This window comes from Desarmillaria tabescens (genome assembly GCF_030435595.1).
Source record: "Desarmillaria tabescens strain CCBAS 213 chromosome Unknown EV420scaffold_6, whole genome shotgun sequence".
Lineage (NCBI taxonomy): Eukaryota > Fungi > Basidiomycota > Agaricomycetes > Agaricales > Physalacriaceae > Desarmillaria > Desarmillaria tabescens.
The window spans coordinates 1,380,928-1,392,369 of record NW_026848305.1 but is presented as its reverse complement, the minus strand read 5'-3'; the positions used below and the strand labels follow the sequence as shown (position 1 = coordinate 1,392,369).

The window sequence follows — 11,442 nt, the reverse complement described above, 5'->3', positions numbered from 1 at the left end:
CAATATACTATTGTCAACATCAGCGAATGAATAGCCAGGCTCTGAGTCGAAACACATAATCGATATCATTTCCTCGTCATTGCTTTCAAGACAAGCAAGGACGTTCTTGAAGGACCTTATCGATAGTAATATCCGACTTGGTGACTTGGGCTGCTAGATTCATGAAAAACTTAAACAGAGCTTCATGTGCCTTGTCACACAGATTCGAGTCCCATTCCAACAATGTACCGAACGCGGGATGTCGTGCAACGAATACGCGAAACATTGTGACGCCTCGTCTTTGCGGCTTCGATCGATATCGTGGGTATTCTAAAGAACAGATCTGCAGAAGAACTAGATGGTTATCGTGCGGTATGTTCGGAAAGCTGCTTACTGAAGGTCCTTACTAGTCCTTACAATAATTATCCACTACCGCATGTCTACCTGGGTCGCGGACAACAGAACCATACCAGAATGGAAGAATAAGTTCCGTGCAGGCTACCTTACACTGAATAATGCATTCAGATCACGACGTGCCATAGACTGGGTAAAAACTCACCACAAACCTTTGTTTGCGACGTTATTTGACGCTACAGATGCATTCCCATCAACGAACCAAGATAGGTCGTATCACCGTTTAATAGAGCTAGCAATGGGGGTTCCTGCTTGACTGGCCAAGGTCCGTGCAGTGAGTACGACATGAGAACGTGATGTTGTAGGAGTTCAAGTTTCTGATTGACCTCCTGACAGATGAATCTGGCCCCGGACTCTGCGGAGCCTATTTATGTTGGGTCTGGAGATGCCCTTAGATAAGGATGATGTTATCTTGATGGACTAGCCGACATGCTAGCACAGGCTGACGACATTTTCTTGCTCGAGGTCTGTAACGAAAACTTGATGCTCTGTCAATGTGGCACTTGACCCACTTTATCGTCCGGAAACTGTGGTCATGGTATATGGACTCTCACCGTCAGTTATAGGCCCTAAATTTATATTCGATGCTGCTGCAATCGGGTTGTTGACATCAGAGAAATCCTTTGGCGCAACACCTCAAGTGCAGAATGCCGCCTCGTTAAACAATCACTACAAGGCGACAGCACAGACAGCTCGAGACAGTGATCACTGTATCATGGGCCTTCGAAACAAGACAGGGCGGCTGACGCCCACCCAGGTGGAGCTGCTTTTCAACGCACGTATCGATGGCTACCTGACTTATGACTGCGAGATAATGGCAGATGTAGTGATGTCATCTAACCTCTTAACCGATGTCCAGAAGCGTTTACGGTGACTTATCCTCCACCTAGGAAAGAGATCAATGATTATATTACATTCTGAGACCGGGATCATACCACTGCCCGTGCCAATTCCTGATTCTCCTGGCCTACTCCAGATACCTCCAAAGCAAGGACTGAAAAATATACAAGGGGAGCTCTTGAAATCGGTCGGGCCCCCACAATGGAGGGAAGGTCGTCCTGATTCAAAGACCTCCACGAATGTAAGGAGCAAAGGAAAGTGAAGGCTCTAGTCACGGTAGCTTTGAAAATGCGAAATCACCTTGAACTCCAGAAACATCGAAAGGCGGTGTCCTCTATCGCACTTTCGACTCACAAGCCAGCGGTTGAGCGTCTACGTGAGCACCCACCATTAATCGCAAGAATTGTCCGTGTCCGAGTCGTTTAAGAGACCAAGAAACGAAAAGTCTCAAGGGTAGAATTGAGGCAGGTTTCAAAGAGGACGGTGGCATGTATACAGCCTGGTGACTGTACAAAGATGGAGAAAGTTTAAAGTGTCCATGGCAAATTCTCGGATCGGAATGGAAAGGATATGCGTCCGGTCCGAACGTAGCCCGGGCCGCCGCAGTCGTTCGGTGGTTCGTCGACGCCCAACAAGAGCGCATAACATAGTCCTTACCATATGGTGAACGCGGTACTTCAATATTCGAGGATTCTAGATATTTGTGGGCACCGCGGCTCGATTGCTACTACGATGGTAGAAGTTTTGGCTACATGATTTCAATGAGAGTGAACATGTTCAACATGGCCTTGGTATGCTTTCTAGCTTCATTTATGCATCCAGCTTTGGATCCCAGGATATATCTCTGACACTCATTATTTACTATCACATTTCTTTTCGTCAACTAGTCGGCTATCTTGCCAAATTGTACGACTGACGCTCCTGGTACGTCACCTTCAGTGACCCATTCGACCGTAACACTTTACCTCCGATTGTGACATGAATGAACTTACATGAGAGTACGGCGATTCACTATGACGAGTTCGTTTGATTCTCATCGCAAAATTCTCTGGTGGCAGCTCCATATCGATGAACCTCCGATCGCTCTGGCTAAGAGGTTGTAATGGCACATGTATGATTCACCAATGTGGAAGACAGTGCCGGGAGCGGAAGAACTTTAAATTTTTATGAATAGATCACGAAGCTGGGGATAGAACCCCACGCAACCGACACTACAACGTCCCTAAAGACGTGAATGTCAGCAGAGTCTACAAGAAGCCTGCATTAGCACTTGCTCTTGACCTATCCAATTATAGCACGATACCTCCGAGGATGCTACGAATCAATTACACGATAGGACGGCGATTTCGACTATGACGAGTTCGCTTCGTTCTTATCACAAGATTCTCCGGTGACAGTTCTATATCGACGAATCCCCGATCGCTCTGGCTGGGAGGTAGTGGTGCATTCGCAGCGTATGGGTGATATATCAAAGCAGAAGAAGGCACTGGAGGATGTGTTTTCCGGGCGGGTTGCAAGACTTGGGCTACCATCAAACAAGGTGCATACGTGAGAGACGGAGCTTTTGCATGAATGTGTTTCTTGGTTCTCGAAGGGAAAGGCTGCGAATATCAAGGTATCAGATGCAGTCAAAAATACAATGAGGGTCATACCATGACTGGTTTCCTGGATTCTGCGTGTATCCAACTAACGTCTACCGCGATAGCTTCAGCCCGTTTCCATCTTTGGCTACTTTGCCGCTCAGAGTCTTCATGTTGTCGAGGAGGATTTCTGCCGTTTCTCAAGTGCATGCATGGTAAAAACAAGTAGGAGCTCACATGAACGTTTGCGTACTCTGTTCTGGGTATAACTCGACGTGTTGCGGCTGGCTGGACGTCGACCACAACCTAAATACTTGACAGAAATGGGTATAGATAAATAGATAGAAAATGCATTCAGGATAGACGCACGCAGTGGTTCATTCCCTTTCTCTTCGACCGAATTTGAGGTTTTTCTTCGTTTCCTACTTGTGGCATCGTTTTCGATATCCATCATTTTCCGTATCCTTTCATTCAGAGACGTAACCAGGGCGTTATCAGATTCTTCGCTACTGTCGACATCTGAGTCAAGGTCAAGGTCTTTGCGTGCAATGCTCTTCGTTGATGATACTAGGAGATGTGGATTCGAAAAGCGGGGAATTGATAAAGCCATGATGGTCTGAAGGAGAAATAGTCCGTGGGAACGATATTCCAGAATTGGACTGCTTGTCCTCGGCACCTTTCTCGGCACGACTATGGATTGCATCCGAGATGAAGTACCCGTGTCTAAGCGTGAACAGCGGCTGGATCCTGCGGTGCACTTCTAGATCCATGACATGAAATCAGACCACTCTGGAATTATGTGATGTCGTAACACGCAAAACTAGGGTAGGTATTATAGCTGTATATTAGTTATTAAGTTACTTATCGATACGAATTATTCCGGTAATATGCATAGGGTATCATGTCATGTACGTAGTGAAGAGAAGGAAGGGAATAATCTGAGATTGCCATCAGCCCTCAAGCTGCAACATGAAACAATAAAACGTACCATGCGTAAATTCGTGAATTTTGAAGGCTTTGCGTCGTACGACTCAGATCCGATAGATATGCTGAGCTCCGTCGTAATGGCTAGTACCCAGGTTAGACATTGACCACAGATATACATGAAATCACTACTCACTGATTCAGAGAAGGAATCGATCGATACTACAGGACTTAGGTCCCTCATTGCAATCGCAATGGTATCTTTTGTTTGGTGGACGCCTTCATGGTCAGTCTCGACGTGACGCTCGACCAAGGGTGTGTTCAGCAGAACGGAGACTACCCGGGAGACAGACGCAAAGCGGGACGAGCGTGAGGAAGACATGAGAGTAGTGACGGATGTGGATTACTCACTTGGTGCTGTATTATAAGCACTTCTACCCGATCATGACGTCAGACGATCGATCCTCGGTTAGTCGGTCCGCGCCGGGTCAGCAGATGTCAGCGGGCGTTAGTAGTCCGACTCGGTGCCCGACGTCGAGTACCAATTAACTATTACTCAATGTGTAAAACAGTAATCGTAACCGGGGCTTCCTCAGGTATCGGACGACAATCCGCAATTTCCTTGTCCAAGGCTGGCTGGAACGTCGTCCTGACGGCTAGACGCGAGGAGGCTCTCCAGGAATCAGTAAACTTATGCGTCCATCCCGAGAACAGTCTTGTCCTTGCGGGAGACGTCACCAATGAAGATTTCGTCAAGGAACTCTTCGCCAAAGCAGTGGAGAGATTTGGTGAGTCGTGTTCCGAGTCAGAGTCATCATTGATCGACGTCGATGTAGGTCGATTGGATCTGCTTTTTAATGTCAGTATATACCGAGTCTCCTTTGGAAGACTCAACATTTTAGTATAGAATGCTGGGACAAACGCCCTCCAAGTCCCAATCGAAGAATTATCCCTAGACACATTTCAACGAGTGATAAACGTCAACCTAACTGGTCCATTCCTTTGTACCCGCGAAGCATTCAAGATTTTCAAGAGCCAGACCCCTCCCGGCGGCAAGTCAATGGCATTTTATCAAATACATATGTACCCAGACTCACACCGTTTGTAGGCCGTATCATCAACAACGGTTCCCTCTCAGCCCATGTGCCCAGGCCTTTCTCCTTCCCGTACACGGCCTCGAAGCATGCCATTACCGGTCTCACAAAGTGCACATCTCTCGACGGTCGCCCCTTCAATATATCATGCACACAAATTGACATTGGTGCGTCTTACTATACTACTTACTTCTATTTGCTCATAAGCATTTGCAGGCAATGCTCAAACGGATATGGCCGCAAGGCTTTCCAAGGGAGCTCTCCAGCCCGATGGTAGAGTAATACCAGAGGCCATGATTGACGTCCAACATATCGCCGATATCATTGTTCACATCGCTAGTCTACCCAACGACGTGACTGTCCTCGACATGAACGTCATGTAAGCAAAATCTCCTTAGTCTTAGCATTATAAACTACTAATGCACAACAAGGCCAACACATGCGCCATTCGTCGGGCGAGGGTGATAACACAGATAGATTCTATTTGCTATACCAGATAACGATACCATCTGCGTATATTGTAGTTCTATGCAAACAATATAAGGACCCGATGGATGATAAATGTAAATACGCTAGAGATACAGGCCTCGCACGTGAATATGACCTATCCACCCACAAATCTAAAGGAAATAATGATAAAAAGAAACGTGTGGTACAATAGTGATTCAAAACGCTCCGCATCATGAACTCTGACTGCTAAATGCCAGGTTGTCTGAGGGCAGATACTCCTGGAGCCACCCGCCGCTCTCCCAATTACAACCAGGCCTATACACGTCCCGTTGACGCTGCCCTACATCAGTCACCCCAGATAGAATCACGCCTAGTCTCTTGAAGTCGATGGGCTTCAGTATCCATCCGTCCATACCACATTTCGACAGCTTGTCCCGCTGCTGTTCAAACAGCGACGCAGATACAGCGAATATAGGAATCCGCCCATTCAACTGATGCGAAAGCCGAAGAGTTGATGCCGGTGATTCTGCTTCAACTCCCCGTATTTTCTCCGTCGCTTCGAAACCATTGAGAATAGGCATGCTGAGGTCCATCAACACGCAATCGAAGTCGCGATCGGCCTTCACGGCGTCAAGACCTTCCTGTCCATTCATAGTGTTGACGACAGTATGACCATCGAGTCTGAGTCGCTTTGCGAGTAGTTTTTGATTGAGAATATTGTCCTAAATGAATGTGAGTATGTGGTCCACTGAACATGACGAGACGTCGTACCTCTACAATCAAAACCCGTAATTGGGATGAATGTTTCTGCGAAGGGCCCGGGGGCTCCGCAGAGGCTGCAGCACGATTCCCATGAGAAGATCTAGCTACAGAGGAGGCTGGACGAAGATTAGCGCTGGGTGTATTTATATTCTCGTCCATTTTGATTGGTCGAACAGGGACTTGGGACCCAACAACCTCGAATGTTCCCTCACTACGTTTCCTCGAGGAAATTTTTGGGAAACCGTCGATATTTCGCTGGTCCTCCAATGAGGGCGATGACTTCTGCGAAGAAGATTTGGGTCCCATATGACTCGATGATATGGCTTCGACTAATGAATCGATCTCCTTGCCAGAGTTGATGCTGGGAGGACGAGAACGAATACGAAGCGAATCTGAAGACGATGCTCGAGAGGAGCTCGACAGGGAATTCGGACCTCCTGCATAAAAGGAGAGTGGAATGAGGAAGGAAAAACGGCTACCCTGTTCAACTTTAGAATCAACTCGAAGCTGTCCGCCTAGCTGTTCAACAATACGGGCAACTACTGCGAGGCCCAGTCCTACAGGAGACATTAAGAGTTGAAATAAATCCAAAAATTGGTCAGTATTCACCGACACCAGCATCCGCACTAGTTTTAGGCTCTGATGATTCCACCTGTTCGAATTCTCGAAATATGTTTTGAAGCTTTTCTTGTTGCATGCCGCATCCGGTATCGGCCACTACGATTTCCACCGCCGTCTGCTGGGAGGCGTGCAGGCTAACGGATTCTTGTGTTGGTACACAGCACACTGTGATGGACCCTTGCGCCGTGTACTTTACTATAGCATTAAGGTAAGCGAAACTTGAGAAAACCAGGACAACCGACACGTACAAGCGTTTGCCGTGAGGTTCTGGACCACAGTTTGAATCTTCCTAACGTCACCAATAACTTCTTTGGGACTTTCAGATATATCTAGAATAAAATCGATAGTCTGTCGTTGGGCTTCGCTTCTATACGGGCTAATCGCCTCCTCGATAGCTGCAGGTAGATTGAAGAGTTGATTAAAAGATGTCTCGTTCCCACTTTCTAGTTTCGTGAGGTCCTAGATGGAGATAATCAGATACAAATACTATAAAGGACATAGACACGAACCAGCAAATCATTGATAGTGAAGAGTAGATTCTGGAGGACGCCATCAGAATGACTCTTGCTCAATGATGTGAGGAATGTCATGCCTTTGAAGCAGAGTGTGATTGACTCAAGTTATCGCGTGTTTCACTATCGAGTGGCCCATTCAGCGCCATTTCCAGGTAGCTATACAAACATTAGGCCGGAATTCCGGAATCGCGAGGAAAAAACCCACTTGATAATATGATTTAGAGGGGTCCGCACTGACTTGTGGTTTATATGAGCAATTACCCTGAAATATCGCTCACTTACCTTCGTGTGAAGCATTCGATAGCAACAAGTTGGTCAGTTTAGTCGTCTGCAACGCGTTCTCCTTCTGCCTCCAAACTTCGATGAACTGGAACGAAGGATATTCAGCTCAACCGTGATAAAAATAACATATTTCACAAACCTTTCCATAAACCAAGGCCAGCACACCCGCAGTCTCCAGCTGCTCGTCCGTCCAAGCTCTACATCTTCCAGCAACAGTTTCTGACCAGATCTTAAATGATTTTCTTGGCTCTAATACTGCATTTGACCCATCGCCTTTGAACGGCTTCCCGGCCCAATGGACATCCCGCGGTTGTCCTTTTCGTAGGAACGCAATAAAATCCTTGCCTCCACTCGATAGAGGAACATACATCAGGCCCGCAACTACATCGAGACCTGCGTTGATTGTTTTAACCTCGATGCACCTCCCATACGTGAAAGGCATTTACCCGTAGAAATTTTAAGGTCCGGATAGTCAGAAGTAACCTGCTTGTGATACTTGAATGGTCCTGCAGATATAGGTGAGGAGGTAGTCATCCCCTGGAGAGAGACTTAGCCCACCCAAATTGCTTCAGTCTGAGGTATTCCGCCATGATCAAAATCTCTTGTCCATGTTCATTGGGACCTAGGATCTTCGCTCCGTCACCGATGACCAAGACGCCGAAGTCGGCATCGAACAAGTTGAGCAAACTGTCGAAATCCGATACAATATAACCAGTCTAGAGTTCTGTTCAGCAACTTATAATGGGCAAAGATATAAAGAGCGGCAGTACGGGATGGTTTTCTGAAGTCATCGTGTTTATCTGGGGTGAGGGAGGTCAAAAGTCAGGCAGACGCCTCGCTAGGATTGATAGAGACACACAAGTTTCCTGGTATGTAATCGTTGAGCGTAGCTGAGTCGTTCAATGTTTCTGGAAATGGACTGGCTGAGAAGTTTGAGCATCTCCCGAGTGGGTAGTGATACACGCATCCCATGCGGACCATATGAATGACATGTCACTAAACCCCACAGAGCCCCGAACGCCATGATAGACTAGCGGGAAGTCAAATTTAGCGATCGTCTCTCCAAGCAACCGACGTACGATAGACATCGAAGCACGAACACCCATGTTGCCAAGATCTGTGGACTAATTAGTACTGATGATTAGACATACGAAAGACATACATTTGACATGAATAGGACTCATAGCACGCAGGTGACAATGTGTCATATCCAGAGGTCGCTCGAGATCTTCTTTGGACCGCACTACGATTCGAGCAGTCGCCTGGTCCCGATCATAAAGAATTCGGACTTTGTCTGTCAACTGTGTGAGCCTCCATCGGCATACGGTATGATGATGTTATGAAAACAGCCTACTTGTTGTGTATAACTGTCGAGCCTATAGGATATGATGGATGTGGGCGCAAACAAATAACCATGTCCGCTTACCTGTGCTGGTATATCCCCAGCAGGAAAATGCAAGCCCTTGTAAAGATCATGCGTCATATTCCAATCGACCAATTCGGCGACGACCTGACCATTCCACTGTTCGTCAAACTGGTACACGAGAACCCTGTGAAACTGTGTCAAATCTTTGATAATTCCAACTACCACCTTCAAAAAGGTTTCCAAATCCGGCGGATCACCAAGCTGTTCATTTATCTGAGCCATGATTGCCAAAACATCCATCATCTCACTACCTCCTGGGATCATTGCTTTTCTTCCGCGTCGCGACTTCGCCTTCATGGAAGTCGGTTCTGAGGGAGCAGTGCGTGTTAGACGACGCAGGCGCTCCAGAGCAGGAAGCGGCTTGGACAACGAAGTCGTACTTTCAATGATATCCGCAGCACTCGGGATCCAGGTCTCATCGCCGTCGAGGCCTGTAGGTAAGGCCACTGTAGTTGGTGCGTGGATGGAATTAGTATCTGTAGCAGGTGGACTAGAGGGAGATGGTTGAAGGCAGGTGTGTAGCTCAGAACTTCGGTCGTCTGAGGTACCGCGGGAGCTCGGCAGAGAGCTAATTGTGTCACCAGCGCCCAGTGAAGTTCTGCCCGAGCCGTCGTTCGAAGCCCCACTGGCAGTTATACTCTCGGAAACCGAACCGGAGGCATTATGTCCTAGCGAAGCTGGATTCATGGTCTTGGGCATAGAAATAGGTGGATATAGTGGATTTAACACATCCACTTCTAACTCGAATTCCATGACGAATAGTTTGGAATTTGACCCCGTTGCGCTTGGCGGCCTATGGATTGCACACCAACATGTCCAGAAACGTCGATCTTCACCATCAGAACCACTTGTATCCGGAGAAACTGTTGCCGTTCCAGGGGCTCCCCAACCTGATATGCGAAAGATGTGTGGTGGGTCATGCCCGCCGTCTGGCGGTTGTGAATCTAGTTCTGATAAGAACTGAACATTATTCCAGAGTAAATCGGCTTGCGATTCCGGTAGCGTATCCGTGAAACAATCGAGGGAGAACAGATACCGCGGGGACAGACCCAGCAATTCAGTAGAGTTCTAACAATTCTTCCCTAAGTCTTGGCAAATTATCAAACGAGAAAGTAGCTACCTCAGAAACTTGACGGACAACTAAAACGTCATCTTGTTCATCCACAGCGATAAGCACCCCAAAACCTTGAACTGCACCGGGAGTTCGAATGGGCTGTAAATTGTTCAGTTGTTAAGGAAAAACGAATATGGATTAAACGTGCCTCATCCTCACAGCGCGTCAGCTTTCCTTCTCTTCCAAGTACAACGTGATGACCGTGTTCATCTTGCGTGGCTTGGAAGCGAACTGTGAAAAGAGGTTCCTCCGAGGTCGAAGACAGTTGTGAACCCGCGCTATCTTCCGGAGAGGCATTCGAGGCGTTATTATCTCCCGTGGCTGACAAATATGAGCTAATAGAACGCTCCGATGTATCAGAGGTGCAACCAGAGATTTGTCCAGCACCACCATTGAAAGAATGTAGAGAACCTGATGTGCTAGTGTGAGAAGACGTAGAGATTGGTCCTAGATGAACCAAACCAAGTTCAGAGGGATTGAATGGAATAGGAACAGCCTCGGGTACTGAGGAAGTGCTTGTTGAATCAAAAGTATCCTGAGCAACAGGAATGGTAGGAGGATGACACATATTGAAGTCGGCGAAATCGCTTGGGGTCAACGAGGGTAATGATAACGAAGGTTTAGCACCAGCTGACCGAGAGCTAGAAGGATGTTGGGATAGAAAATTCGCTGGAGAAGGTAGTGCGCTTTCCGCTGGGAAATGCGGTGAAGTGTCGGAGATTGACTGGTTTTTCTTCGCACTACGTCGCCTAGCAGACGCAAGGTGAAATGGAGCAGCAGTTGCTATACTATGAGAGCGGCGTGGCTTAGCATGTGAAGGGAATGATATTTCATTAGGGTCGTAAGCTGGCGTGTCAGGATTAGTCGTCGTTCCGTCTGCCAGATAGGAGAATAAATATCGGAGCCAATGAAGCCAATAAAATTACGCACGCGCTCTTTCAACTTCCTCTGCAATCCATTTCGAAAGTTCCGGAGATGGCGGCGCGCCTACGCTGCTAACTGCGGCTCGAGAGATGCCAGAGAGGTCCTGGGCTGGTTGTATACCGGCTAAGAGAGACTTGACGGGATACACAAACGACTTCGAAGGCGAAATCTGGCGTCGATCCGCCGCGTCTCCGCGATCCCTATCATCGCTGTACATGGATGGACAGCAACAACCTGTACTTAGCACACGAACACACGAAGTTGGAGAAAGTGGTAGATTGCCTTTTTCAGGAGTCGATGACGCAGTTGACGTCATCTTGCGAGTGAGAATCGATTTCTAGATACGACCCTAAAAAAGCAGGCCAAGCTAAAACTCACAACGCTGATACTTGTCCTCGCACTGGCGGGTCGTGCTCCGAAATAAGCTCTTCTTCTGGATGGATAATTCTTCTTGCTGCTCTGGTAATCTGTAGCTAATAGCTGGTGAACCGTGGAACGGGGCTTTGTCTAGGACACC

At 47.5% G+C, this 11,442-nt stretch overlaps 4 protein-coding genes across 4 annotated transcripts; 2 read left to right on the top strand and 2 right to left on the bottom strand.

The window, feature by feature from the left end:
* Positions 1 to 394: 394 nt before the first annotated feature.
* On the top strand, positions 395 to 649 carry EV420DRAFT_1263329 (uncharacterized protein; the record flags this gene model as incomplete). The annotated part of the gene is made up of 1 exon (XM_060467165.1): positions 395 to 649. A coding segment is annotated over one exon (255 nt), but the record flags the coding sequence as incomplete, so codon positions are not given.
* A 1,909-nt stretch (positions 650 to 2,558) lies between these two features.
* On the bottom strand, positions 2,559 to 3,423 carry EV420DRAFT_1476126 (uncharacterized protein; the record flags this gene model as incomplete). The annotated part of the gene is made up of 4 exons (XM_060469308.1): positions 2,559 to 2,834; positions 2,886 to 3,003; positions 3,051 to 3,126; positions 3,183 to 3,423. 4 exons carry the CDS (start codon positions 3,421 to 3,423, stop codon positions 2,559 to 2,561), a joined length of 711 nt encoding a protein of 236 aa, XP_060335850.1.
* Positions 3,424 to 4,100: 677 nt separating this feature from the next.
* On the top strand, positions 4,101 to 5,404 carry EV420DRAFT_1061244 (oxidoreductase protein). Its single transcript, XM_060465572.1, has 6 exons — positions 4,101 to 4,525; positions 4,574 to 4,596; positions 4,645 to 4,789; positions 4,846 to 4,998; positions 5,048 to 5,210; positions 5,263 to 5,404. Exons 1-6 carry the CDS (start codon positions 4,297 to 4,299, stop codon positions 5,294 to 5,296), a joined length of 747 nt encoding a protein of 248 aa, XP_060335849.1. The 5' UTR covers positions 4,101 to 4,296; the 3' UTR covers positions 5,297 to 5,404.
* Positions 5,404 to 10,569, bottom strand: EV420DRAFT_1618487 (GAF domain-like protein; the record flags this gene model as incomplete). Its single annotated transcript, XM_060475346.1, has 20 exons — positions 5,404 to 5,435; positions 5,589 to 6,003; positions 6,053 to 6,600; positions 6,653 to 6,859; positions 6,913 to 7,123; positions 7,146 to 7,150; positions 7,462 to 7,546; positions 7,601 to 7,854; positions 7,945 to 7,967; positions 8,020 to 8,177; positions 8,232 to 8,261; positions 8,321 to 8,491; positions 8,541 to 8,578; positions 8,624 to 8,755; positions 8,816 to 8,837; positions 8,888 to 9,318; positions 9,436 to 9,955; positions 10,008 to 10,100; positions 10,150 to 10,347; positions 10,546 to 10,569. 20 exons carry the CDS (start codon positions 10,567 to 10,569, stop codon positions 5,404 to 5,406), a joined length of 3,597 nt encoding a protein of 1,198 aa, XP_060335848.1.
* Positions 10,570 to 11,442: the final 873 nt, after the last annotated feature.

Coding starts and splice junctions, on each gene's coding strand:
- EV420DRAFT_1061244 (XM_060465572.1), top strand. CDS start 4,297: ATGTGTAAAACAGTAATCGTAACCGGGGCTTCCTCAGGTATCGGACGA. Junction 4,790..4,845: donor GAGCCAGACCCCTCCCGGCG/GCAAGTCAATGG, acceptor CACCGTTTGTAG/GCCGTATCATCAACAACGGT. Junction 4,999..5,047: donor ATGCACACAAATTGACATTG/GTGCGTCTTACT, acceptor AAGCATTTGCAG/GCAATGCTCAAACGGATATG.